Source organism: Rhamphochromis sp. 'chilingali', assembly GCF_963969265.1.
Source record: "Rhamphochromis sp. 'chilingali' genome assembly, chromosome: 7".
NCBI lineage: Eukaryota > Metazoa > Chordata > Actinopteri > Cichliformes > Cichlidae > Rhamphochromis > Rhamphochromis sp. 'chilingali'.
Genome location: NC_137934.1, coordinates 23,216,647 through 23,244,351, shown reverse-complemented (window position 1 = coordinate 23,244,351; position 27,705 = coordinate 23,216,647). Strand labels below are relative to the sequence as shown.

At 39.7% G+C, this 27,705-nt stretch overlaps 1 protein-coding gene across 1 annotated transcript in view; it reads right to left on the bottom strand.

Annotated features, from left to right (window-relative positions):
- ptprb (protein tyrosine phosphatase receptor type b) overlaps positions 1–26,880 on the bottom strand; it is a 38,238-nt gene extending 11,358 nt beyond the window's left edge. Inside the window, exons 1-29 of the mRNA XM_080886679.1 lie at positions 26,460–26,880; positions 20,945–21,323; positions 17,641–17,778; positions 17,222–17,362; positions 16,586–16,846; positions 16,226–16,492; positions 15,927–16,043; positions 15,643–15,789; positions 14,984–15,101; positions 14,571–14,716; positions 12,232–12,501; positions 12,048–12,106; positions 10,929–11,133; positions 10,727–10,824; positions 10,214–10,379; positions 10,003–10,133; positions 8,140–8,287; positions 7,787–8,056; positions 7,339–7,514; positions 7,083–7,233; positions 6,731–6,831; positions 6,340–6,505; positions 5,975–6,256; positions 3,803–4,081; positions 1,594–1,743; positions 1,356–1,495; positions 867–1,003; positions 664–770; positions 254–359 (exon numbers count right to left, since the gene is read on the bottom strand). Of these exons, the coding sequence (XP_080742805.1) occupies positions 254–359; positions 664–770; positions 867–1,003; positions 1,356–1,495; positions 1,594–1,743; positions 3,803–4,081; positions 5,975–6,256; positions 6,340–6,505; positions 6,731–6,831; positions 7,083–7,233; positions 7,339–7,514; positions 7,787–8,056; positions 8,140–8,287; positions 10,003–10,133; positions 10,214–10,379; positions 10,727–10,824; positions 10,929–11,133; positions 12,048–12,106; positions 12,232–12,501; positions 14,571–14,716; positions 14,984–15,101; positions 15,643–15,789; positions 15,927–16,043; positions 16,226–16,492; positions 16,586–16,846; positions 17,222–17,362; positions 17,641–17,778; positions 20,945–21,323; positions 26,460–26,534 (4,931 nt within the window). The 5' untranslated portion in view covers positions 26,535–26,880. The remainder of the gene's footprint in view (positions 1–253; positions 360–663; positions 771–866; positions 1,004–1,355; positions 1,496–1,593; positions 1,744–3,802; positions 4,082–5,974; positions 6,257–6,339; positions 6,506–6,730; positions 6,832–7,082; positions 7,234–7,338; positions 7,515–7,786; positions 8,057–8,139; positions 8,288–10,002; positions 10,134–10,213; positions 10,380–10,726; positions 10,825–10,928; positions 11,134–12,047; positions 12,107–12,231; positions 12,502–14,570; positions 14,717–14,983; positions 15,102–15,642; positions 15,790–15,926; positions 16,044–16,225; positions 16,493–16,585; positions 16,847–17,221; positions 17,363–17,640; positions 17,779–20,944; positions 21,324–26,459) is intronic.
- Positions 26,881–27,705: the final 825 nt, after the last annotated feature.

Below are 27,705 nucleotides of genomic sequence, written 5' to 3'. Positions count from 1 at the left end.
AAGGATGCGCTAACATGACCAACTGGAGTTCAACACCTTCATAAGTCTCTAAGAGAAAAAAACCTAGATGATTTAATTTGAAAATCATTCAAATACACAGCTGTGTTTTAAACTCCCAAACACTGACTCATTCAAAGCTCCCGTAGTGGAGTTTCAGATTAAAGAGCAGGAAATGAGCAGCACATGTTTTGGCTGATCTTACACTTCCAAGCGTCCTTGAGGTAACTACAAGCAGAACACCTAGTGTACTCACACTTTGCGTAGCCTCTGTCTGTAGGCCAGCAGAGAGACGACTGCCACCATCATACCAATGAGGAACATGCCAGCACTCAGACCCTCCACCACACCACCTAGAGGCTCTGACAAAGAACAACACATATTGGGAGATAGCTGAGGTTAGACAGACCAGCTGTGATGTTTCAGCTTTTACTTCATGTGCCCTTGAGTGGAAGGTGTAGATAAAACATCTGTGTCATATTAATGAGTCAAAACTCAAAGACAAATTTTTAAAAATTTAGATGAGATGGTCCCAAAAATTCATTAATTCTACTCATTGCTATCCTTAGTTTACGGAAAAGTTAGGTTTGGTTAAACTCAGGTAAAATTTTTAAAAGAAAAAGAATAAAATCTTTAATCATCAGTGAAAATGGTCGGCCGTCTCACCTGCGTGCGTCCGGAGTGGCTCTGACAGGTAAGTGTCAGTGAAGAGTGGCTGAGAAAACTCTCTGTGGTTCTCGTCAAACAGTCGGGTGAAGGCTCGCACGCTTAGCCTGCGCGAGCAGACACACACACACATACACGGTCAGTAGATGAGGGGAGGTGTTTCTGTGCTCAGTGGCACTTCAGCAGCATCAGTTTCTCATTACCTGTATGATGTTTTGGCTTTCAGCGGCCCGTCACAGAAGGCACCGTAGCTGTCACTCAGATAGAGGTCACCGTCATGGTAATGATCACAGGATCCCCCCAACCGGTCTCCTCCTGCGCCCAGGTTCACCTCCACCACCTGATCAGGTATTGATTGACCACATTAATATATTGACAGATATACAACCAGCACAGTTCTTATTCAGAGGGTGACTGTGATCATTTTTTTAACTTCTTCACTTTTTTAAAAATTATCTTAAAAAATGTAATAAAATTAAATATTTTAATTCTAATGTCTTAAATTTTAATTATGCAAATAAACAATAAATAAAAATGTTCTTCGTGAAGATCAGAATCTTGAGTTTAATCAGCACCTTTATAATGACTAAAGGTTTGGTTGTTTATGTCAAGTCTACAGAAAACAAATATTTTGTTTGCATTTTTAGAAAAGTTAGAAAAAGATCTATTTCAACATGTAATTTGCAGATTACCTGCCCAGCAGAACTCTCAGTGTCCTGTGGACAGCGGCTGGGGAAGTAGGCAGTCTGATAGGCTCTGACGGATGAGTTGCTGATGTAGTCGCGGTATGAGGGCAGTGGGTGGCGCTGTTCTGGCTGCAGCATTTCATTGGCTGTCAGAAGAGACAAAAAAACTTGTCTACCTCCAGTTTGTCTGTCTGGAAATGAATGTAAGTCAAAGTAATGTAAACATGTGTTGGTGTGTTTGTACCATCAGACTCGGCCACGATCACGGTGAAGTATCGGACGGCTCCGTTGGTGTCGCTGAACCAGGAGCAGTTAAAGCGAAACAGGATGGAGGATGACTTGATCTTCGATGACCTTTTGGTGACACATACACTTTGAGGTGGGACAGGAGGGCCTGAAAGGAGAGAGGACTGGTTAAACAAATATAAGTGCCATTTTGACTTTTTATTGAATATATTTTTAGCTCATAATAATTGCAGTAATCATTGTAAAAATTAAGTTGGAATTTTTGTTTATTTTATCAAGATTTGGACATTTTATCAAGCTCAAACTATTTTATAACTGTGAAATTATCATATGACATACATGATTATTCATGGCATTTAAAAATATTGTAATATTAATTGCAAAATAAACAGCACATTGAAATGTTTTTTCTGAAAACTCTGAAACAAGAAATGTACAAAAGTTTATAAAAACAAAAATTCTCAAAAGAGAAAAACAATATTATGCTTCCACAATCAGCACAATAGTATCACATGGTGATCATCACTACTAGTATACCACAACACTGTGAAAAGTATATAAAAATATAGTTTTGTTGTTTCTGAAGAAACTGGCTTTTCCAGTTTCCATTCGCTCTTTCTCCCAGTTTCATCCTTAGCTTTCTCTCTTCCTGAAATGCCACCTATAAAAAACTTGTGGATTTTCTGCCTCTTTCTGTTTCCAGTGCGCTTGTGTCAGGATGATTTATAATGCAACACAAGCACAAAGAGGGAGGAAGAGATGGACGTGAACTAAGGGGGGACAAAGAGAAGAAAGGAAAAGGTTTTAGCAGAGGAGAAAAGTTTCCAGAGTGTTTGGGGTCATGGTGACTTTTTCAAAAAGGGCAAAGAGAAAAATAAAGTGACACTTCAAAGATTAAGAACCTGTGTGTGTGTCTCCTTCCTTCATTATGAACACACACACACACACACACACACACACACACACACACACACACACACACACACACACACACACACACAAGTTCCCTTCTGTTGTTTATTTTTTATTGTAGCAGGAGTTGACTGCACCAGATGTTCAAACTCGGCCTAGTTAGATAGAATCATAGGAGGAAGTGTGCTATTTAGAGGTTTTAGACCCGTAATAAATTAAAGATAACGCCTTTTAGTTCCAATTCAGTGTAAGGTATAGCTACATACATATACAGCAGAAACAAATGGGTTTGACAGCAAACACGGAAAACCAGATGATGTCGAGTCAGATCCCTTCTGTTTCTCTCTGGCACCCATGACAGGATCATGAAGTCATGAAGTTGGCTTATTCAAATAAGAGCTGGGTTTTAGAGTGAGTGAACAATCAATCACAATTTAGTTTGCTTGTAAAATGACAAACGTGACCTTAAACCTGAATGTTATTAGTGAAAAAACTCATGGCGAGTTCCCTAAAATGTGAACCACAATCTGGGAGTGAATTATGGGTGGACAGCTGACGGGCAGCTGTGCCAAAGTCAGTGATGTAAAAAAAAATGTCTGCTGGACGCTTTTCTTGGACTTTCAAGTAAGGAGAAATCTGTTCACAAGAGCTGCTTTATGTTGCTTTAAGTTAGTCATGGGCTGCTAGTTTGACTCATGGTAACTGCTAATTGAGTATTTCTAGCTTGCCATGTGATTACTGGTTATTGTTGATGTGTCAATCACAGCAGTAAAGTCAAACATCAGTCACTGAATCCCGCCTTAGCATTCCACCCGCTCCTCCAAATGTGATTGTGTTTGGCTACAGAAACCCAAGATGGCAGTGGACATAAAGCTTAACTACAAGTTAAAAACATTTGAGCATTTTTAAGGAATTAGTTCAGAAAAGTATAGAATAGTATAATGCCACTGAAACAGGTAAAGAAAACTGACTATGCACAAACTTGGAGTAAAGTCAGTCTTCAGTTCCCTCTTTGTTTCCCAGGTGAGCAGTCCTACTTAAACTGAGGTTTTATTTAAACAACCAAATCCAACACTTTACCTGAGGGGAATATTGGTGTGTGTATCTATGCTTGTCTATCTATCAATATGAGGACCAATGAAATTTAATGAAAAGTGAGGACTGTTCTGGGTCAGTCCTCACATGCTTAAAGGGTCTTAGTTCAGGGCTCAGGTCAAAAAGGATTAGGTCCAGGTTAGGTGCCTGAGACTGCCTTATGTAAATGAAGATCCTTGTAAGTGTGTGCTTAAACTCACGGTCGATCATAGTGACGGTGGTGTGTGTCACCGGCGGGCTCGTCTGTCCGGCTGATGACACTCTGACCGTCACAGAGTATTTCCTGTATGGCTCCAAGTGGTCCAGTGTCACCGCTGTGACGCCTCCCACTAGCTTCAATGCTGAGATCAGCTCCCGGTCATCGTAGCGCCGACACTCAACCTCGTAAGAGTCAAAGTCAGCGTGTGGAGGTGACCAGGAGCAAGAGAGGGAGGAAGAGGAGAGAGGGAAGCAGTGGATGGACTTTAGAGAAGATGGACCTAGAAAAGAGGAGATAAGGACACAAGGAGAGGAAAGAAGTATAGAAAAAATGAAGACAAGATGAGAAGAAAGATGATGAATGAAAAGTGACAAAAGGAGACAAAAAGAACAAGTCCAATGAACTTTCTGTTTCTCACTTTGCTTATTTTCAAGTTTGACCTTCATGAGTAAAATAAATTCCTTGTGGTGTTTATCTTTTCAAAACAGAGAGCGACAAGTCTGCTGCTGCGAAAGTCCCCATTTATTTTTCCTGATCAGATGATAAAATCACTCTTTAAGAGATGATGAATGTTCCTGAGGACAAAGACAGAGGCAAAGGACAACACATTTGTCATTTTTTGGGCTGGGAGCAGACAGAAGATAGAAAAATAAGATGGAACTTTTGTATTCAAGAGGTGAAAATAAGGGCCTTTGATCTGTAAACATAAGCTAATTATGACATAATTATTGTACTACAAAATTATTTGGATTAAAACTCCTGTGAGTACAACAGATAAATAGATAAAATCAGCACTAATCTGACTGCCCCCTCTTACATTAGCCAAACCAAATAAGTGAATATTTTGCTGAGATTAATTCATTCTTATTTCATTTGTGCTCATTTCTGCTGACCAGTTTTTGATTGGTTATTTCATGCAGTTTAACGGTTAGTAGTTGTTGAAATTCATTCGATTTGGGTAAGAGAAGAAAGCAGGCTGAGTCCGGGTAGGTGTCAAAAATAGTGATCTTTATTTTACACACTTTCAGTGTGGGAAGAAAACTTGCAATAGATTATTCTGTCAACTGATTCAACAATGGTAAATGATTAATCAATGATAGGTCTGATTATAACTGTGACCATAAGAATACAAAATAAAATATCTCTTGTCCACATAGTCATTATAACTTAAATCAATATGAATCCATGATTCAGTGAAAGTGTACACAGGTTACATGTAGAGACAGCGTCTATCAATGTCCTCCAAGCCTTTTTGAAATGTTAAAAATAATGGCAAATGATTAAAGGTAATAACAAAAGCTTCAAGCTGTTCCGTTATCATCTTTAAACATTTAAAGATGGATTGATACTCTGCTTTTTGGTTGTAAAAATAGTTTTCGGGCTTTGGGGTGCACTCGCCTGGGTCTGTATTCAGTGAAGAATGAATACAACATACCTCTGATAAACAGACATTACTTGCATTCAGTTGTTTTTCAGAGGGATTTTTTGAGCCTTTTCCTTTAAGTCGTCGTTACTCTTCTAATGATACACAGGGAACTTTTGGCCATGTACAGATCTAGCTTTTAATTTTGTACTTCCTGTCTGAGTGAACTCAAAATAAGGGCTTCTCTGTGGGTATTTATAAATGTGTTAAATACGTCATCACTTCGTCTGCTGGAAATTAAAAAAGGAAGCTGTGAAGAGAAACTGGGTCAGATTTATTTAAATATATGTGACCTGGATATTTTTTATTCCTCTCCCTGATGGTTTCAGTCCCTGCAGCCAAAAACCCTCTGGACAAGCAGGATAGGATTAAAAATGGATTTAACTCCACAGAGAGACTCAGAGCCTCTGTTGTGCTGCCATCAAGTGGAATAAAATCATAAATGCAGCTGGTTTGTAAAATGCTTTTAAAGCTTTGGATCCTCTTCTTGTAAGCTGATAGTATTTTTTAATGTTTGCTCAAATTATCTATAAACATAAATAAAACCATAAAGATTGTCAAATGTGCGGTCAGAGGTTGATTAATCCTGATCTGATTAACAGAAAATGCAAGAAACATGCCAAAATTAATATGCAGAAAAATTTTCCACTAACAGGAAATATTAAGAGAGTAAGGTCAGTATAAATATGTCTGATTAAATACTCGCACAGTAGTAATTGATTTATTTTTCTTCCTTTAGGTTCCCCCTACTTGTTCTTATGTTCCTCTGGATTGGCTGGCTCCTGACTGTTGGTCCACCTTTGGCTCCGCCCCCACTAGTAGTCATCAGAGTGAAGTTGTACTCTCGCCCTGGAAACATCCCGCCCACAATGCAGCTGGTCAGATGGGTTTGTGTGACCGTCAGCTGATCAGGAGGAGTCCACTGCAGACTGAAGTTACTGTAGTCTCCTTTGGTGGGAACAGCCCACAACAGCTCTATTGTGTCATTGCTTGGGCCTTGTTTGACGGACAGGTGGGCAGGCGGTTGGGGAGCTGGGGAAAAAAAAGTAATCAAAATAATTTGGCATTTAAACTACATCAAAAAATGTGCTTGTGTGTATTTTCATTTCACTCACAGGTGCGCCCAAATGCTGAAACATTATTGGTCAAATCTCCACTGTGCGTGATAACCTCAGCACGGTACAGTCTACCAGGGACCAGCGCAGTGAAGGTGTGACTTTTGTGCTCCGCACCAAGAGTCTGGGCTCCCAGGATGGATCCAGAAACATCGTACAACACCACCTTACGTAACAGGGAAACAAACAAATCAGCATGAGATTCTAATTGAGAACTCCACTGAAATTTTTTCTGTTTTAAAATCGGAGAGTCACGGGGAGGAATTTTAATTCTAAACCATAAAGACCGAACTCTGCAAAACATGGCTAGTGGGATTTATTTTTTTGTGGACTGAAGGAGGAGGTCATGTTTGCAACAGTTTAACTGCAGATATCACAGAGATACATTTACCTCATAACTGCTAAAGCTTCCCTCTCCATGGTGCCAGCTGACTCCCAGTCTGTCCGTCCATCCTGAACTCTCCACCTGTAGAGATGAGACTGGAGATGGGACTGCAGAGCAGAGGGGGGACAAAAAGGAAGAAGACATTTTAACAATGTGACTGAGGTAAGTGAAATGAGAAGAAACAGAAAGAAGAAAAATTTAAGAAAATAGCAAGGAAAGATGGAAGAGGAGAAACTATCTGACTAAATGCCGAGAACGTGGAAAAAATATCTTGAAGGTGAGAAAAGATGAGGACAGAATAAAATGAAGGCTAAGCGATGGCTGTGATGTTTGTATCCATACAACAGCACTGACTGACCGGTTCTGGCCAGCACAGATGATTCGCTGCTCATGTCTCTGCTCCAGCTCACCACCTGCAGCTTGTACAGACTGCCTGCTCTCAGCCCAGAGAACACACAGCTGTCTGCAGCCGAGCCCACCTTCTGCAGGTCCACCTGTTCATCTGCATTCTGAAGAACACACAGCGCACATTAACACGATGAAACTTAGCAAGAACTTAGCTTAGAAACTTAGCTTAGCATGAACATCAGGAAACATGTGAATGTTGATCCCACCGTGTGATGATCCCTCCTGCTCCCAGGAGAGCCCTGCCTGTGATTGGTGGTCCCCTCAGAGATGCTGTACAGGGTCAGGTCATAGATGTCAACATGGCCATCGGATGGACGCCAAGAGAAGGAGAGAGAGGAGGTGTTGGCTGAAATGACCAATAGATTACTGACGGCAGCGGGACCTGAAGAAGAAAGGATTCACCTTGGGTCAAAGTGTGCATTTACAGGAGGTTCTTTCAGGAGGTTCTTTAGTGAAAATACTTCTTTTGACATGGGAGTCTATGGGGCCTGAATGACTGCTGGAGCCTCTAGTGGATGTCACAGAAACTGCAGGGTTTCAACACTTTTTAAAAAAAAAAAACATGTAGCAGAAGAGTCATAGTTGTATCATAACTAGTTTTATATGTCATTAACGATCCGTCCTCTTAGTAAAAACTTCTAAATTGCGACTTACGTGTTTGCCCCTCTGCGCTTGCCTCCAGTGACGGCACGCCACCACTCAGCGTTACGACCCTCACGCGATACCACTTCCCTGACGTCAGACCTTCCAGAAGCTTGCTTCGACTCTCGGCTGCGACCGTTCTATTGATCACCACAATGCCGGCCTCGTCCAGCAGCTGCAGGCTGTAGCTGTCATATGCGCCCACTGGTTGCTCCCAGCTGACGGTGAGGCTGTGGGTGGTGTGATCATTATCAGCCTGGAGGGCTGTGACTCTGGCTGGAGCTGTGGTGAAGGAGAGAATTTACCTATGTTCAGTCTGCACTGATCTAAATGACAAAACTCTAATAATCTGTCAGGTGCCTTACCTGTCCTGCCTGTGGCTGTGTTGCTATTGCTTAGCTTCCCACTCATCGATTGGACAGTGATGGTGTAAAGGTGACCTGGGGTCAGCTCTAAAAAGTCCAGGGTGGTGACATGTTTGGGAACAAGACGAGTGTCGATAATGACTCTGTCCTAAAGACAGAAAGTTGAGAGAGAAGTCTTAAGTCGTCTGTTACTCCACCACCTCCGCATCCCTTCATTATACGGTCTGAACATCACCTATTCACAGTGTTGGGGAGTAACGGAATACATGTACCGCCGTTACGTATTTAAAATACAAAATACGAGTAACTGTATTCCGTTAAAGTTAGCGTTTAAAAAGGTGGTATTCAGAATACAGTTACTTTGTTGAAATAAATGGATTACACTGCGGTACTTTCCTGTTTCTTTTTGTCACGGGTCAGGACTGTTTGGGTTTTGTTTGACAGCTACGTTCTGTTGTTCCAGGCGGCAGCGTTACGGTTGCCATGGTTACAGTGCGACGCTCTCTCTCTCTCTGCGACTGTGTGTTTCCTGGGTGAGAGAGCGCCTTTTCGTTGTTGTTGTTGTTGTGCTAAGCTAACAGGCAGAATGCTACAAGCATAGCTCTAAAGAATGTAGCATCATGGGCAGTGTAGTCCGTGTTGCAGGGAGAATGGACTGCCATACACGTTATGTGTCTGTGAGCACGAGGAGGGAGAAAAAGGGGAGTGGAAAGGTACGAGTTATCATCGAGGAAAAACGGGAGCTGGAAGCATGTAAATATAATAATAACCACTTCAGCCAAGAAGAGTGCCTGACGAGCCCAGTTGTAAGTAAGCTATTAGGACTCGACTGTACACCGTGTTCGTGTTTTCCTCCGAAAACAATAAGTTCCATTGGAGCAGTCTTTCAACGCCTCTCTCTTGTCTCTCGCAAGAAAAGTTGACCCACACAACAAAGTAAAGCTATTTTTCGGCTATGAGCCGACAGGGACCCCACCGTATTAGTCAGAGGTCCCTTTACTACAGTTCGGAGTCGCGGACCTTCAGTAATAGTAATAAATCATACAGCAATAGTACATTCATGTTGTTGTAAAAAGCATGATAATAGATTAAATGGTAAATGGCCTGTATTTATATAGCGCTTTACTAGTCCCTAAGGACCCCAAAGCGCTTTACATATCCAGTCATCCACACATTCACACACTGTAATCCAAAGTATTCAGAATACGTTACTGTCATTGAGTAACGTAACGGAATACGTTACAGAATACATTTTGGGGCATGTATTCTGTATTCTGTAATGGAATACATTTTAAAAGTAACCTTCCCAACACTGCCCATTCATCAGTTGACCCAATGCGTACATGAGCTGCTCGTGTTGGTGTGGAACTGAAAGTACACACATTTTTAGATGTCTTTAATTTTTAATACATTTAATTTAAATTATGAGTTCATATGACTGCTGAATGTTTTGAGCTCAAACTAGGGTGTACTCATGCTGGGAATGTTTGCCTCGTACTGTCCTTTAGCACAATTATCCCTACACCCAGGCCCATGTTTGTTATTAAAGCAATTTTTACAGCAGAATGTTGATTTCCTGTCTGAGTTATATACCACACCCTGAACTGTCATCTCGTGCTTTGTTGTGTTTTTTTATACAAATAAAAACATTTCCATTATATTATACTTATACAGAACAGGTACAAAATCACACTGAACCTATTATTCCATCCAACTGTATACATTTCAAACTAATATGTTTATGATAAGTGTGAAACTTGCAGTGTTTCATATCAGATGCATTTTTATGAATTGCAGTTGAAGTTGGAATCAAAAAAGGGGTTAAACAAATCATGTGGTGAGGTGTCTTTGGTAGTAACTTACCACGGTCAACAGGGACACAATGTACATGTCCAGATCTCCTTCGCCAGGCATCCAGGAAGCCAAAAGTCCAGCAACAGAGTCAGTCAGACCAGGTTGTGGAACCAGGTGGAGGTTTCCTACAGCTCTGGGAACTGAAGACGAGATGGATTTACTAAACTTCAACCCAAGATGCTTGCAGTGAAGCTGTGAACATATACTCTGCATTTCTAACCTGTTCGCCCCTCAATGAACTCTGCTCTCTGATATGATCCACTGAATGTCGCCACCACAATCTTATAAAGCCGCCCAGGCGTCAAAGAGGTCAGCCGGTGTTGTCGCACCTCACCACCCAGCGTGACCGGAGGGAATACTCGAGAATCATTGAAGAGCAGAGTGACCTGGGGGTACAGGAAGTGGTGCAGTGAGATGAGTTCATCCTCTGGGAAACAGGGGTTCAATTCATGTTTGATGATACATTTTAACATTGTTAAATCATATCAGTGGGAAAATGCACTTAGAATACTTCACTTACTCCGCAATTTTTAAGTAATTATAGTATAGTTATTTTAACCATAACCCTATTAAACATACTTAAAGTACCTGCTTACTCGATCATATTTTTAAATTCCCTCAGTAATATCTGAATTACAACACATTATAGCTGATACTGATTATTTAGACCGGTGTTCAGGTGTTTGTCTATGAATTACTAAATATTTTTTAAACAAAGTTTTGTGAAGCACACCTCATAGTAATCCACGTCTCCAGGGGCAGGGCTCCAGGTGATGTTCAACTTGTCGGTTCCTGCATTGCTGAGTAACAGATTCTGAACAGCTGCAGGAACTAAAATACAAAATTCATCCCAATCAGGAGAAATAACACACACAAAAAGAACTTTTCTGTAATATTACCATGTTAGGTCATTTTTCATGTTATCTCTCACTCACAGGTGCGTCCATCAGTGGAGATGCTGCTGACATAGTCTCCACTCCAGGTTTCCACAGTGACAGTGTAGAGTCTACCCGATGTCAGAGATGAGAAGACGCACTCGTTGTGTCCTGCTGAGACACTCTTATTCTGCAGCACGGTGTGATTGTAACGGATCAGAACCACGTAGCGGTCGAGAACCCCAGCCGCTTGGCGCCAGTACACCTGAAAGTATGACACAATATGATCACATAGTAATATTTAAAAATTTAAAGAATCAATCAATCAGCTTTATGACTCTCTGTTGGTTCTAGCTTTACTCTTATTTGTACGTTTGATAACTCCTTCACCCAAGTTAACTAAACCTAGTTATGGCTAGACCAGGTGCTCTAGTTCAAAGCTGATGGTGGGGTTCCTCAGGGCTTGGTACTTAGCTCATTTTTATTTTTAATACATATGTGCTCAGGCATGTTAGAGTAGTGCACATCATCAATGTTATGTAGATGACACCCACATCTATTACAGCTGTAATCCCGACACGAATAAAGTGTGCCACCTGTTTTGCAGACAACAGCCACTCCTGTTTTAGCTGTAACGGTTTGTGTAATGGGTGCTAATTTGTTCTCAATTAAGCCACCTAGAAATATTTGTTTTGATGATTATTCAGCCTTAAAACAGATAAGCCCCACATTAATTTTGGCTGTGACTCTTTTGTTATGTGTAAGATTAAAGTGTCTTAAAAACATGAAACATTTAATTAAAAATATATAGTTTATACAGAAATCCCAACACATTATTTGAGGGTAATTTAAAGTAGTGAGAAATTTCCTTTTAATCTACTTTTGTGTCTTGTCAAAAAAATGACACTTTTGCGACTTAATTCCTCTTAACAAATCCATAATTTAGTCTCTCAGAGCCTGAAGTCGCAACACAGGTTCAGAAGTAAAATCGTTTTTGGACTATCAAAAAAAAAAAACCCCAAACATTCAAATATCCCCGAAAGTTGTCTTTTTCTGAGATGTAGACCACTTAGGTGATCATTTCACTAAGAGAGCTTTAAAAAAACAAATAAAACAAGTAAAAAACTGCAACAGTAACACCACATTAAATTAAATGTTATTCTTGTTACACAGATATACCTTGAGGAAGTTGTCTCTTCCAGAGTGAACAGCTATTGGATTTTGCACAGTGGCTGGTTCTGCAAAATGGAACAAAAGACAAAGCAACAGAGATGTTTTAACTTAAGTACAAACAAAACTGGTAGATGGTAAAATAAACATAAACTCAGACAAATATAAGACTTTAAAAGGACTGGATTCTTACGTGTTCGAGCTAGGACGGTGGCGGAAGTCTCCAGGTCGCCACTCCTTGTTTTTATGACCACCGAGTAAAGCCGGCCAGCCTCCAGCGACCTGAATGAGCACTCAGGTGGTGAGGAGTGGGACACAACAAATTTATGTTTAGAAATTCCCTTCCTCTCCTCAAGGCAGACCAGGTAGCTGTCCACGACTCCTGACACAGGACGCCACGACACCTGCAGAGCATCAGACTTGCCGCCATTTGAAACAGTTATCTCAGAGACAGGCTCCGGGGCTGAAAATAAAAATATAATTGTATCGTTTTTACTACAGTGTTAAATATTTGTAATATAGAGAATGAAATGAATGTATCTCTTTAAAAAAAAGTGCATAAATTGTAAATTCAAAAAAACATAAATAACCTTTATCCCCTTTGTTTCTCAAACTTTTCTTAAAAACAAACAATGAAAATTGCGTATGCCATTGCAGATACAGCAATGATGCCACTTACTGACCAATAGAAGGTTATTTGAGGGGATTGAGGGTGGAGTCAGGTTTTGTTTCTCTACAGTCTAAATACTGATTCGTTAGCAGGAGAACAATACAGACATTCACATCCAGAGGATTCTGAAAGTATCTGGAACATTCTATGGGAACACAGTACAGTAAGTGCTCTGAACAGGAAGTGTGTGTTTGCTTGTATAAGTGTTTATGTGAGATGTAATATGAGTCTTAGACTTTCTGAGGACATTTAAAAGACCAAATAATGCCAAATTTTGTCTTCACATTTAAACAGACCTTTAAAGGGTCACTGCTGAGTCCAGACTTAGTTATGGCTCAGATTGAATTTTAGGTTTTGGTAGAAGGTAATGGTCCCAAGAAAGCGACAAGTCTATTGCTATAGTGCCCATGAAGACAGGTAAACAAGTGTGTGTGTGTGTGTGTGTGTATGTGTGTGTGTGTGTGTGTGTGTGTACAGGAAGCCTTTGACCATTAGGAGCATTTTGGTTTGTGTGGAACATTCCAAACGTTCTTTTTAGTGTTTCAGCCATTGTTCTAGAAACCACCTGATGTTGTCACATAACATATTTTTACTTACCACTTTACCTAACTTTAACCACCACAACCTGAAACCACACCAGGTGGTAACCAACTTCTCAAAAAAATAATGTCTGACAAGTCATCAACATGTCATGCTTTCAATAAACAAACAAGAAAAAACCCAAAACATTTACATGTTTTGTTTTGGGTTTTTAAGCAGTTATTTTACAACATTATTCATCTGAAGAGAAGTAAGGAAAAAAATTGTTGTGTTGAAATCATACTCTTTCTTTTGACTAAACTCTAATATTTCCAGCGAGCCTGATTTTACAGCGGTCCACAAAGTCGACTCAGGAGATTTTTTAGTTACTGTAAACTGTCTGCTGACATTCCTGTTCAGACTGTTTGGTTGAGAGGGTCACTGAGTTTTTCCTGTTCACAGACGCCGAATCTGTTCACCACAAGGGAACACACAGCAATATTGTCTCTACACAATAAGATCCCAGCAATCAAACGGTGTTACATAAGCTGTCGTGCGTTTGCATGTTTGTGTGTTGTAAACATTTCACAGTTTCTCTGGCTTCCTGAACAGTAACAGTTACTGTAAACTGGAGCTTTTTTGTTAACATGATTTTTCCCCCTCTGAAAACAGAATAAAAAATGAGTGTAAATAAATATTGAATTCCAAACAATGTCACATTCACGTGTGCAGAGGGAGTACAAACACAGCTGTGCCCTCAGGTTCATTATTTAAATACAAGCACTGATTTTTTTTTCTTTTTCAGCCACTCTGTTGGCGATTTGCTTCTTTGTATTGGCTTGTTATCCTATTTCACGACCCAAGCTTTAGCTTTAGAAAAGGTCATCTAGCATTTGATTTTAGAAAATTAATGTTCAAAATAGGACATGTGGAGGGTTGGTGTGACAGAGGAGGATATCAGGGATTTATTGAGATGAGGGTTAGGGTTGGGGTTAGGCAGATGATCTGCTGTGGTGACCCCTAAAGTGAGCAGCTGGAAGATGAAGAAGAATGATGGACTATTCCAGATGGGCAAAACATCATCCTTTATAGAGGTGCTTGCACTTACTGATGATTAATCAATCAAGTAAAATTGATTAGCTGCTACTTACCCAGTTAATTTCTGTGGAAGTAGGGAGTTTTGACCTTATTTTTCACATGATTTTTATTTTTAGTTTCTATATGTATTTTTTTTTTTATGATGTGAAATTATTAGAAAGGAGAGACCTCTTAACATAACCCATTAACAAGAAATACATTTTCATCATAGACTGCAGAGATATAAAGGTTTAATAAAATGTCACCTGTGCGTGCCTCCAGACTGATGGGTTTAGACTGTAGCCTCCCACTGACAGTGACAGCCTGCAGCCTGTAGAGGGTGCCAGGTGTCAAACCAGCCAGCAGCAGAGAAGAAGAGCTAACTGAAACGCTGTAGTTCTGAACCACAACACTAAAAAGGAAAATACATGTTAATATTCACACTGACATGAATAAAAGTTAAAGCAGAGTGGATAAATGTATAACGAGGGACTTTAAAAGCAGCTGTAGATGTTGCTGGCTACACATACTGCATGATTGCAGTTTGACTTCTATCTGTTTTAAGACGTGGGCTGAAAGATGAATGATCTCAGACCTCGTGTAATGCTGTAGATTTTACAAGTGTTTTAAATACCCTGATCAAACAGAAGTTACTGTAATAGTTTCCTTATAGACACACCTATCCTGTAGCAATGTCAACATGTACAAGTCTACATCTCCTGGTGGTTTTGTCCATGAGGCCTCAAGATTGTTGACGCCCATGTTTCTCAGAGTGAAGGCATGCAATTCCATGGGAACTGAAGACAAAGAAAAACACATGAGAAACTTAAAGTAAATGAAAATCTTCCCAAAATACTTAAACATTCCTTAAGCCATTCATATACATACACATATACATACACACACACATATATATATATATATATATATATATATATATATATATATATATATATATATATATATATACATATATACATATATATACACACATACACACACACATATACATATATGTATACATATATATACACACATACACACACACATATACATATATGTATACATATATATACACACATACACACACACATATATATATATATATATATATATATATATATATATATATATAATATTTAAAATTACATTCTGATATTTTGAACAATATCATAATCTTTTCTGACACTGTACGTCATGTTCAGTTATCTGAGAAAAACGTTCCACATTTTTACATGCCAAAATAAAATCAGTTGAACTGGTGTTCTTTCCTACGGTACTTCGTGGGGACCTGCAGTTTTACTACCACCAACACACGGGCAGTATAAAAACACACACCTGTTCTCCCCTCCACAGAAACAGAGGTGTTCAGTTTTCCACTTCTGGTTGTCACGGTAATGGTGTACAGTCTACCAGGTGTGAGGACATTGAAGGTGCACTCCCTCATATTTGGCTCCACTGTCCTGGTAGCCTCTGTGTTGTTACCTAGGTGAGAGCAGGAAGTATAATGAAGAAAAATCACCTTTTTCTAACATTTAAGAGTCAAACTTTTGAAAATAGCAATGCTGATTTCAGAGAGTTTACAAAAAAAGAAAAAGACTGGTAGGCTGTACTGTTATTACCATGGTAAAGGGTGAGGAAGTAGCTGTCACGTAACCCCAAGGGGGAGTGGCTCCACATAGCACTGAGTGAGGTCTGATCAGAGTGCCGAATGTGGAGATCCAATACCGGAGCAGGAGCTGCAGAGACAGATGGAAAAGCAGCAAGTTTTACTGCAAGTTGTTATTCTGGCACACCAGTACAGGAGCCCAGTTCAACCCTTACTTTGAAGTGGTCAGATTAGTCAGTACGACAGGTCAAAGCTGAACTTCACAAGTATGATATGTACTATCATATGTATTTGTGCTGATATATTTCTGACCTGTTGATCCCTCACAGCTACTCTCAGCTGTCAGTCCTCCACTCTCCACTCTCAACACAACTCTGTACACCCTCCCTGGTGTTAGTCCTGCACTGGGGATGCTGAAGTTCACTGCCTCCTGGTCCAGAGATGTGCTGACTACCTGTTGAGAGCCATCAAATAGGAACAGCCTGTAGTTCTCCCAGTGACCAGCTGGAGGCGACCAAGCCAGGAAGAGGCCACCAGAGGCAGAGGGAGACAAGGTGAGGAGGGATGCTGGAGCTGGAGCTGGAGACAAGAAGATGCCAGGGTGAGGGGAAAGGGGAGAAACAAAAAATAAAATAAAATAAAATAAAGGGCAGCTTCATTTCATCATCTCACCTGTCCTGACAGTGATTTCTGATTGGTTTGTCAGTCTGCCACTCCTAGAAGTCACTGTAAGCTGATAGGCTGAGCCAGGAGTCAGCTGATGGATGGTGACTTCTGTGACGTTCCCAGGCAGGGTGGTCTCCCAGAGCCTCGTGCCATTGTATGTGAGCGTGACGATGAGAGCGTCCAGGTCACCTTTAGGCTTTTGCCACGACAACAGCAAGGTGGTGCTATTCTCGTAGTTAGTGGTGAGGTTGAAAACAGCAGAAGGCACTAAAGAGAAAAGAGACTCAAATGTAACATTTACTTTTTTTCCATTTTACTTTGCTGTCTTCCTGATTTGTTTCCTTTACTGTTTCACTCTCTCACCTTTCCTTGTTTCTGTTTTTCTGACTGTCCTTGTTTTTTTTTTCCTTCTTTTCTTTCTACTGCCTAAATTTTGTTTAATTCCTTCATTTTATTTCTTTTTCTCTCTTGCTTTTTGTTGTTTCGCTTTTTCTGCTTTCACTCCTTTCTGTCTTGTTTCCTTGTTTTATTCTTGCTTTCCTTTCCTTTTTGCCTTTCCATCTTTTTTATCCCTTCATTCATTCACTCATTTACCTCTTTCCTCCTGTCATTACTTTTCCCCCTCTTGCTCTCCTCCCTCACCTGTCTGAGCCTCGATGGTCCGGCTGTTTTGCAGCTTGCCGCCCTCTGTCACCACAGTAATGTTGTACAGTCGACCTGGCACCAGGCCGTTTAGTGTGTGTCGTGTTGTTGTGCTCCCTAAAGTCTCGTTCTTCAGCAGACCTGCAGACATGACAGTGGAGAAGAAGTTGAGAGGCTGAAAGCTTCAGACTGCTTGAAACAATCAGCTAAAAACTTTTTTTTTTCTGTTCTTCAATCTGAAAGAACCTGAAATGTAAACTCACTCATGGTGCCTTAATTTAAACTGTGAATCATGCAGAGCTACTCTGGTAGAGTCCAGGATTAAAAGTATGGAAACGCTGAGAGTGGATGATTGCATCAGGGCTGTTTCTTTTGAGGACATGGATGATCATAAGCAGTTAGAAACATCACAGACGTACCGGACTGATCTGGACTCTCAGACTGTTCCCACAACTGAAGCCTGAAGCGCTGCGTCCTGCCGTTTCCGGCCTGCCAGGAAAGGCTTAGACTGCTGCAGGTCCTGGATGTCACCGCCAGGCCAATCACTGCCGAGGGCTCTGAGACAAGAGCAAATTAAACATTAAACTAAATAATTCAATTTACAGCCCGCTTTAACCTTTTGCCTTGCATGCTTATTTCATTTAATCATTTGTACCTGTTCCAGCTTTTGTAAGATTAAGTGCAAAGACTTGCAAGCGTTTAAATGCCCATTTAGGCTGGCTGTTCTGATTTTTGTTGTTTACTCCCACCAACCCCTGCCCTTTTTTTTTTTTGTTTTTAAAGAAAAGCTAATTGCGGAAACTTTAACTGTTTATTTGTGGAGATTGTGATGACTGTATTTGACCTCAGACTGGAGTGGCTGGTGACACAAGAGTACTTTTTTAACAACCCTGTGAGGCTGCAGAGAGGCGATGTGGGAGAAATTCAAACAGGCATGTGTGTGTGTGTGTGTGTGTGTGTGTGTGTGTGTGTGTGTGTGTGTGTGTGTGTGTGTGTGTGTGTGTGTGTGTGTCAGCAGGCCTCCCACGATGTTCAGACTTTGATGACAAGGCCACAGATGGATGCGATGGATCCTTTTCCTGCTGAAACCTCCCTGCAGTCCGACTGACCTTCATGTTCAAAATATATAATTTACCTTAAAGGAACAGTCCCACTGTTTCAGACAACATGGAGCTCTACCATGTTCGAGCTCAACACATCCTTTGGTTAGATGACAACCACAACATCAGTGGACACAAACACAATGCTGTAACGCAGCACATGTGAACATGGTGCAGCTCGAGGCCGTTTAGGATCCACAGTTATTTCTTTGTTCTTTGTTTAAGCTTTTCTGACCCACAAAGCTACGACTGGTCTGAAGAATTTAGGACTGGTTCTGTACGTGCAGCCAGTTGCAGCCCTCTTCCTAAAACTGCTGTGAAGAAATGCCACCATGCTAATGGTTAAAGGCTACAAAGAAGTAAAGACATGGCATCAACATAGACCTTCACTGTGAAATGATTAGAAGTATCTTTACTCTGTAACTGGCAGACATACATGAACACTTTAAGAACTCTCTCATAACCTGAACCCAACATTAAATATTTAAGTTTTTCCTCTGTTGCCAACCAACTCTCTGAAATAAGCGCAGGAAACCTCGACACCACCCATAGTTCAGAGCAGAGAGCTTGTATTTGTTTCCAATAGCCTGAACATGATTTATGAAATTTGACCATTTTCTGTTACTATATGGGATAAAAATCAATGTCAGAAAATGATAACTGTTGCTTTTTTTATAGAAACTGTTAGCATTCATACATCTGCTGCTTAAGTCTGAAGTCAATCGTTTTCAGGTTCACATTCTCAAATCAAATAAACACAGAGTTAAAATTGTTTCAGCTCCAATAAAATCATCAGTGTGTCTTCTCTCCAGGAGCTATAATAAGGTGTGATGTTCAAACTTCTATGACAAGCAGGACTGATGAGGTTTTAGTTTTAGAAATATCCTATGAGGTCTTATCTTAAAGACCTCTTAGTACTTTTCTTCTGTCTTCCTCCCCTTACACCCAGCCAGCCGCAGCAGATGGCCACCCCTCCCTGAGCCTGGTTCTGCTGGAGGTTTCTTCCTATTGAAAGGGAGTTTTTCCTTCCCACTATCACCAAGTGCTTGAGCATAGTTTGATGGTCGGGGTTTTCCCTGTTTTATTGTAGAATCTTACAATATAAAGCACCTTGGCAAAACCGCTGTTATGACTTGGTGGTATATAAATAAAACTTAACTGAACCAAGTTAGAAATTAGCTACTTAGTTTTTATCTGGAGAGGATATACCATGTTCTGACTTTCTTTCTAAAAAGTCTTAAATGTAGAGTACTGCTATAACTTTGCCATAAATTTGGACAAAAATAAAGATGAAAACTAAATAGTGATGTTTGGAAGGTCAGTATAGTTGTGCTAGTTTATATAATGATTTGATATGTTTTAGCCTACCTCGTGACTAGCTACAGATCTAAGACTAATATAAAAACACTTGCACAAGGAATATGGAGGATGGGCGTTAAACTGTTCTCAATAATAGTTAATGTTGAGGACAAACAGACAAACGTCTTCATGTGACAGGAAGAAGATCCCAAAAACAGACCAAACTTCAGACCACGGTGTCTGACATGATCCTTCACGCAACAACTTAGTTAAATATAAAACTAAAGTCGGGATTAAGAAAGCTTGAATAATCTAGTAAGCTACAGGTGGATGGTTCTGTATCTAAAGATATCTTCAAATATCTTCAAAAATAAGTTTCTATTATTCTTTGAAACGTGAGACAGTTGCCTGGTTCATAGTTAGATTTTTCAACAAACTAACCAACCAACCAAGCTGGCAACCAAATAAATACATGTGATGTAAAAATATTTGACCAGTCCACTAAAGGTCAGTGGATGTAACAGTCGGCATGCCACAGAAGATAAGAAATCACAAACGCCACAGTAGAAGTGTTTTGCATTTCTGAGAAGGTTACTGTCGGGACTCGATTGGGTGCAGCAACACCCAGTTTTCCCCAAACTCAACACACACATGAACACAAACACACACTTATACACACCTTCACACCCTTTCCCAGTGCTTCCCACAGAACAAAGAAACAATGGAGGCAGGAAATGGCTGAACCCTGAGCTCTGCCCACGATGGAAATACACACTGAGGGTCCAACTTCTGTTCTGGACTCCCGCCAGCGTAGAGACACAACACACACACATGCATTTACTTTAACAGCTCTATCACTCTCTCTCAGCAGGGCAGGGGTTCCTGTAGCTAATCACAGAGCTGCAGAGAGGGGAAGCTGCATGACATTAACTCTGAGGTACACAAAGACATGGAGGTCGAGTCCTGTTGGTTCACTTCAAACGCGAGAGGGCAGAGGAGATGGAAACAATGCAATGAAACAGAAAACAATAGAGTATTAGCTCCACTATAGTGAATGGGGTTTAAGTCTGTGAACTGGTGCAGGTATGGTGTGTTTAGCACCGTGTCAAATAAAATAAAAATTTGTCTTGCCCTAATAAAACTACAAGAAGTAGCAGAAATGTCACACGTTCAACATAAATTCATTGTGCATTTGTAATCAAAATTACTGAGTATTCTAAGTAAGTAATGAGTATGCACATTAATATTGATATTTCCGTCAACAGTATGTATCTTTTTTGAATATTTTACATTTTTGACACATCTAGATGGGATCAGGACTTACTGGTGTGCGCGGTGATGTTTGCAGACTCCTGATCGGTCTTCGACTGCACCTGCAGCTGGTAGGTGGTCCCAGGCTCCAGGTGATCCAGAACACAGGTGAAAACTTCTCTCATGCTCTTGTTTCCTCCTGCTTCAACTCCTAGCTGGTCGGTTCCTACATGATGTGCTCTGCTTGAACCCTCCAACGCCTCCTCTTCTCTTGTTTTTTGCCTACACTCGATGCCATCTGTATCTGGAGAGGTCACAGTGAAAGAGCAGTTCTGTCCAGGTGTGCTCACAGTCAGTGATATGGAGTCCAGACTGGATACCAATTCAGATAAGGAGATGCTACATGGTGAAGAAGCTACATTTTCCTCTGCGGGAGCTGCGCTGCTTCCATTCTGACAGAAGAGATCAGACATCAGTGAGAAGAAACATTGAGAGGAAAACTTTAGAAATAAAAGCATAACATAAGTTTTTTTTCCAGGTGTTTGTGACCAAAAGGTACACCAGTTAATACTGGGGAAAAAAATGCAATGCCTGAGCAAGGAAACCAAAAGCTGCATTTCTCCACTTGAGGCTTCAAAAGTGAGTCAGTCCTCAAAGACTTCATTGTTAGAGCTTTACAGGAGTCATACCTTTTGGTGCATTTCTAATCACCTGACCAATAATATGGCTCCTGTGCAGTTAATTGTATCAAACAGTCTATAAAGTTTGAGCCATGGTGGCCCTGAGAGTAAAACTGCAGGTCCCCACGAAGTACCGTAGGAAAGAACACCAGTTCAACTGATTTTATTTTGGCATGTAAAAATGTGGAACGTTTTTCTCAGATAACTGAACATGACGTACAGTGTCAGAAAAGATTATGATATTGTTCAAAATATCAGAATGTAATTTTAACTATTTTATATATGTACATATATATATATATATATATACATATATATACATATATATACATATATATATACATATACATATGTGTGTGTATATATATATATATATGTACATATATATATATATATATATATATATATATATATATATATATATATATATATATATGTATATATATGTATATATGTATATATGTATATATATATATATATATATATATATATATATATATATATATATATATACATATATACATATATATATATATACATATATATATATATATATATATATATATATATATATATGTACATATATATATATATATATATACATATATATAAAGGAAAAGAAAATCTCACAAAAAAACTATGCTACAGGATGCAGGTAAAGTGTGTTTTAATGGGATGAGTTGTTTAATATTGTAATTATATGTTCGCTTCTAGCCGTTTACCATTAGCTCGTCACTTCTGTCTCCATTGTGTTTCGTGAGGATGTCTTTTGTGAGCTGATGCTGTCTTTTCTGCCTTGAGTTGCAGTGCATTTGACCTCTCAGGTCCACCGTACTGAAATTCTGAGAACTGATTTTGGATGTTGCTGAGCACTAATGAGCAGGTCTCTGTATCTGTTAGCCAATACCACCCTATCGTCCAAATATGGTTAACAGTTTCTACAGACATGTTGATGCTGGAGCGTTCAGGAATCTGCAGCCTGTTTTCCATAAGGGAGGAAACAACAGACTTTTATAGTCTGCTTTCAAGTCTACAGGAGGTTCATTCCCAAAATGAAGACGTTGGGCGTTGCTGTACTTTGATCCCATTGTTCTGATAAATTTCTGAAGTTCTGGCTACAGAGGAGCCAAAACGTAAGTAGTACTCAGATCATGAGTCCAAATTTTCCCCACCCTTCTTAATTTTGATCAGCAAACAAAAACTTTTTTTTCATTTTTCTTTAATATTTTCTGCTTTCCAAATATTTTTCTGATTTTGACTCACACATGAATAGGGGCATATTTTGTTGTTGATGCTCCAACCACTGAGAGGTAAGAGCCCAGTTTGACCTGCAAAGTAGGCGCTGGGAAGTAAGGGGGGTGGTGTAAGTTGAGCGGCTATTTTTAGAGTCCTTTCTATACCTTGTTCTGTAGTTTGTTTTTTCCTACTTGTTTTTGGCTTTCAATTTAACTCACTGAGGTTCAGACCCTAAAAACAGCTCAACTGGGTTTAGGAAAGGATCACAGATGGACACAGTGATGCCACCAGTTGCATTTTGAAGAGTGCTAAGTTATCAGCTAATGCCAGCTAAATTAGTTAGCACGCTGCATCCATAGACTGTATCAGAGCATCACACAAACTCCTGCTAATCAGTGCTCTGTAACATCCAAATAAAATCCTAGAATATAACTCCTCAAAACTGCAGCTCAGACATCTTGGACGGTCTGTTAGTACAATAACCTCACAGCAGCCATATTAGTGGTCAGATAATGTCATTAAAAATGCTCCACAACGCTCCAACAGCACAAACACAGTCCAGAGGTCCAGTTCAGTGACTCCAGTTAACTGAGGTGAAGCCTAGCACACAGCTAGCAGCTCCAGCCACCTGTGCCACCGTCCATTTAGCAGTCAAAGAGACCAGGCCCCCAACAATGCCAACTGTAAGCCAATGTAAAGAGGTAAGTTATAAAAATATTCTGTACAATTGTTATGAAGAGACTAAATTAGCTACAGAGAACGTATTTATACATAATTCCTGCTTTAAAGTTGAGCATTTTAAAATGTTTATAGGGACTGACTTGCTTTTGAACCCTCAAGTAGACATCAGTGGAACAGCAGATTTTGTCTAATGGCCCCAGATGTTGCTACTTGGCCAACAACATTAATAACCTTTGAGATTCACACACCTTTATCACCAATGTAATATCCCACTCTGTCAAGCTACACACCAATGGACACTTTGTGTGTGACTTAGTCATACCAGCAGTGCAGCTTTGACAAAACAGCATTAATTAATGAGACTGAGGTGCACAAAGCTATCAAAGTGTCACCCAAAATGAGCAAAAATAGAATCAAATTTATTTGGTTCACCTCATGAGGGTCCAATCAGAAATGGCAGAAACTGACCGATCAAACCAACAAGCTTTTTAGCAACTACTGTCAGCGTCTGCTGCGAAGTATAAAGATTAAGAGTTTATTTTAGTAAAAGGGCTGATTTTAAGGCTTTGAGAGCTGCAGAGTTTCTGAAGTATCCACCGCACAGACAGTTATTCAGCTGTGCTATTTAAAGAGCTGCGACTGCATGTTTGTGCGTTTCTATCATGTTTTGGGTTTGACTGTTGAACTGACCTCCTCTGTACTATGATAATAAAGTTGGAGATAGTTGCTTCTGAGCTTTTTGTCCTCAAATTTTGGCCAGCACAAGAGAAAATAAAACAATTTGTCACTGATAATGAAGTTCAGGGAGTTCAGAGACAACAATGCGGCAATGAGGCGACAGTCAGGAAGAGAAGGAAGTGCGACCGAGGAAAATGAGACTGTATAAATGTTGGTGTAACTTACTAATCACAGAAGTAGCAGCATGAGGTTATGGTTAAATCAACCTTCAATCGGCTTTGATATACTTTGATATAGTTGGAATTCTTTATTAATAAAGAAACGCCTGAACTGCCCCCAAACACTAATGTGAGCTAAACCTTGGCTTACTGTGAGGCCAGACTCATTAACCCTGTCCTACCCAGATAACTGACAGTGAGACTAGTCTGGGCTTCATTTTGCAAAAGTTAAGCACTGGAAAATGTGTGCTATGACATGTCCAAATGTGGCCCACATGTCATAGCACACCTCATATGTGGCACGTCATCGTTAAACCTCTGGGAGATTTTAGGCAGTCAGTCAAAGTCAAATATGGCCCAAGCAAAACTGTACAGGAGCCAAACCTTCACTGCTACTTGGGTAAACCTGCTGATGTGCAGTTTTTGGTTTCAGCCAACAATCATCAGAGTGTAAACCTGAAGACACTGGCTAGAAGTAAAATGTTCTGTTCAGTGTTTCTTTCACTGAACAAACATAAAGAAACATGAAACTGAAGCAATGATAGTAAGAACATCCCATTTTTTTTACTTCTGAAAAAAAAATACATATTTATTATTTGGAACTGTAATCTAGAAATGCATTCATCAGGAGCATGTGTTTCTTCTCTGCTTTTCTGCAATCACATCCCTGGTTTAGCGCCAAACAAGTGACTCGCTTGTTTGAGTGTTTTAACCGCCGGGTCCACATATGTGGACATCACATTTTGGGTTGTCTAGACCAAAATACTAAATTTTGCTTTACAAGGGCCTGATATCCACTTACAAGGACATTATACGCCACTGTTCTATCGAAATTTAAAACAAATGTTCTCAATTGTGGATCTCATTTTTCTCAGAAACAAAAATTGGGTAAAAAAAAAATCTGGTAATTCTTTGTTTTTACATTCATCAGGTCCTAATATGTCCAAATATCAAAGAGAAATTAAAAATGCATGACATGGAAGAGTTCAGGTCTTAGGAGGTTAAAGTGGATGGAAGTATATTTAATGAAGTGAACCGTGCAAAAAGAAATCATTTTATACATAGAAAAATGTTTTAGATTGTGTAAATGCTCCATCACATGTTGGAGCTCAAAGCAACACAAAGAGAGATGGCACTTTATGAGGTTTCCCTTTGCAGTAACAGGTGTCACCAAAGAAGACAAACTGTATCGCACAAACTTTTGTTTGTATCGAACTCAAAGTCTAAATTATAATTTTTAAAGGGTTCATTTCAAATAAAGTCTCATACATTTCTGGCAATTTTCTTGATTAAACATTTCCGTTTTGGTGTTTAGAACAGGTCAAAAGCCTTTGAAAAGTGTTGAATGTTAATCAAATCAAACACTATGCATAGTTCACTGGTGACCTGATGGATGCTAACACCAAGATTTGTTTGTCATGAAGACAAATCTTTCTTAAAAGGATGAAAAATACAGATTGTTCTAAATATATATGTATATGTATATATATTTGGTTGGTTTAAGACAAAGTTTGCTGTTATATCTCAAGTTTTCTAACTAAGAATGACAAGGTCCTTAAAGCTTGACATTAACATAAATTAACCTGGTTTCATCTTTTTAGGCTAAACAGTGAATCTACTCTATGTAACATCTCACATGGATTTCATTTTATTTATCTCATTGCGTGTAATTTTATTCACACCTGACTGCTTTGGTATTTAAAATGTAAAAAAAGAAGGGCCAGTTTTATTTTGCAGTTTAATTTAAAGAACTGAAAGAAACCATGATTTAATATTTGCTCATCTTGTATTAGGCACACTTTTGAAAACAGAGTTGTGGAGACTTGTTCACAAAGCACTTTGTTTCTTTTCTTGTTGCATTTTTGTAAAAGTCCATGAAATATATAATAATTACTAAATTTCTAAAAAAAAAATTACATATTTGAAAAAGTAAAAAAAGTTTGCATTGTGTCCGAGATGACCCTGGACTACAGGAGCATGCAGAGTGATCAAAGTTAATCTAAAGAGTAACTCAGATCGCACGAGGTTGATATCACATTTGAAGCTTCTTATGTATGTGCTCCTTTTCTACACAGATTATGAATGTCAGACTGACCTGATGCAGCATCAGCAGCAGCAACGAGGTGAACCGCAGACAGCAGAAATAACTGCAAACTTTACATTTCAGCATTTTGATCCTGTCTCAGATCCCCACGCGGACCATGCACCACCATAATCCTAAGCCTGAGGTAGGACGGGTGTGTTTGTATTCACTGTTTCAGGTGGATGGTAGAAAATATCCTTCTCTTTAGTCTCTTTTGTGTTCAGCAAAGAATCCAAGTCCTGATAGGAAACCGAAGAAAAATGTTGAGAAAAAGTGGTTAAATGTCCTTTTTAATATCTTTTAAAAAATTATTCCTTTTTTAGACAAAAAATTGAAATTTTCCCAGGAAATGTGGTTTTATTTATCCGTCGTCTCTGCTCTGCCTCGTGTCCATCCTCTCCTTAAAACTCTCAAAGTAAAACAGCCTTTCCCCTCTTTGCGCTCCCTGTCTCACCAGCTGTATGTCTCTCTTCCTGCCTGTCTGTCTGTCACTCTATAGTGTTGAGGTTGGGACTCAGTAGCGGACTTCCTCAATCAGGCCAACAGACCTGTGAGTCACTGCAAAGGCACGACTACAAACCCAGCCTGGATGGAGGCTAAAAATAGGCCTGCAACTACAATAGCAGCACACCTTGATGCACTGACAGCAGAGGTAGATGTTAAAAATAGAGACGAGTGTTTGATTAAATCTCACTGAGACTGAAGTTTAAAGTTTGCTCCGTCTCTCTTTTTTAGTGACAGCTTTGTCTTTGGATGCCGCTCCATTAGTAACTTTGCTGTTTCTGTGGGTCTATATTCGGCTCAGCTGTATATTCAACTCTAACAAGTCTTCTATTGAGTAGGTTTACAAGCTAAACGCCAAGCCACTGTTACTCCCTTCAATGGCAAGTGACCTGCTGGATATTCAGAGAGCATAAAACCAGTGCATCAAAGAGCTGGGGAATTATTTTTATAGAGCCAACATCAATGATGATTATATTCATATAAGAATTTATATGTATGACTAAACTCTATCTTAAGAAAAGATATAATCCATAAAGTTTCTTGATTAAACATTTCCGTTTCTAGCCATGTAGTGGCTAGAATTTTGTTTGCACTGACAACAACAGGTCATTCTCAACAGGTGCTGGACTTCACCAGCACTGCCCTTTGTCCACAATTCTTTTTAGGTATTTGTCGGCAGCCTTTCGTGAAAAGGTTCCTGTTAGGTGGTATATTTAAGGTGGCCCAAGGATTGCTTCACTGAGTGATGAACTCT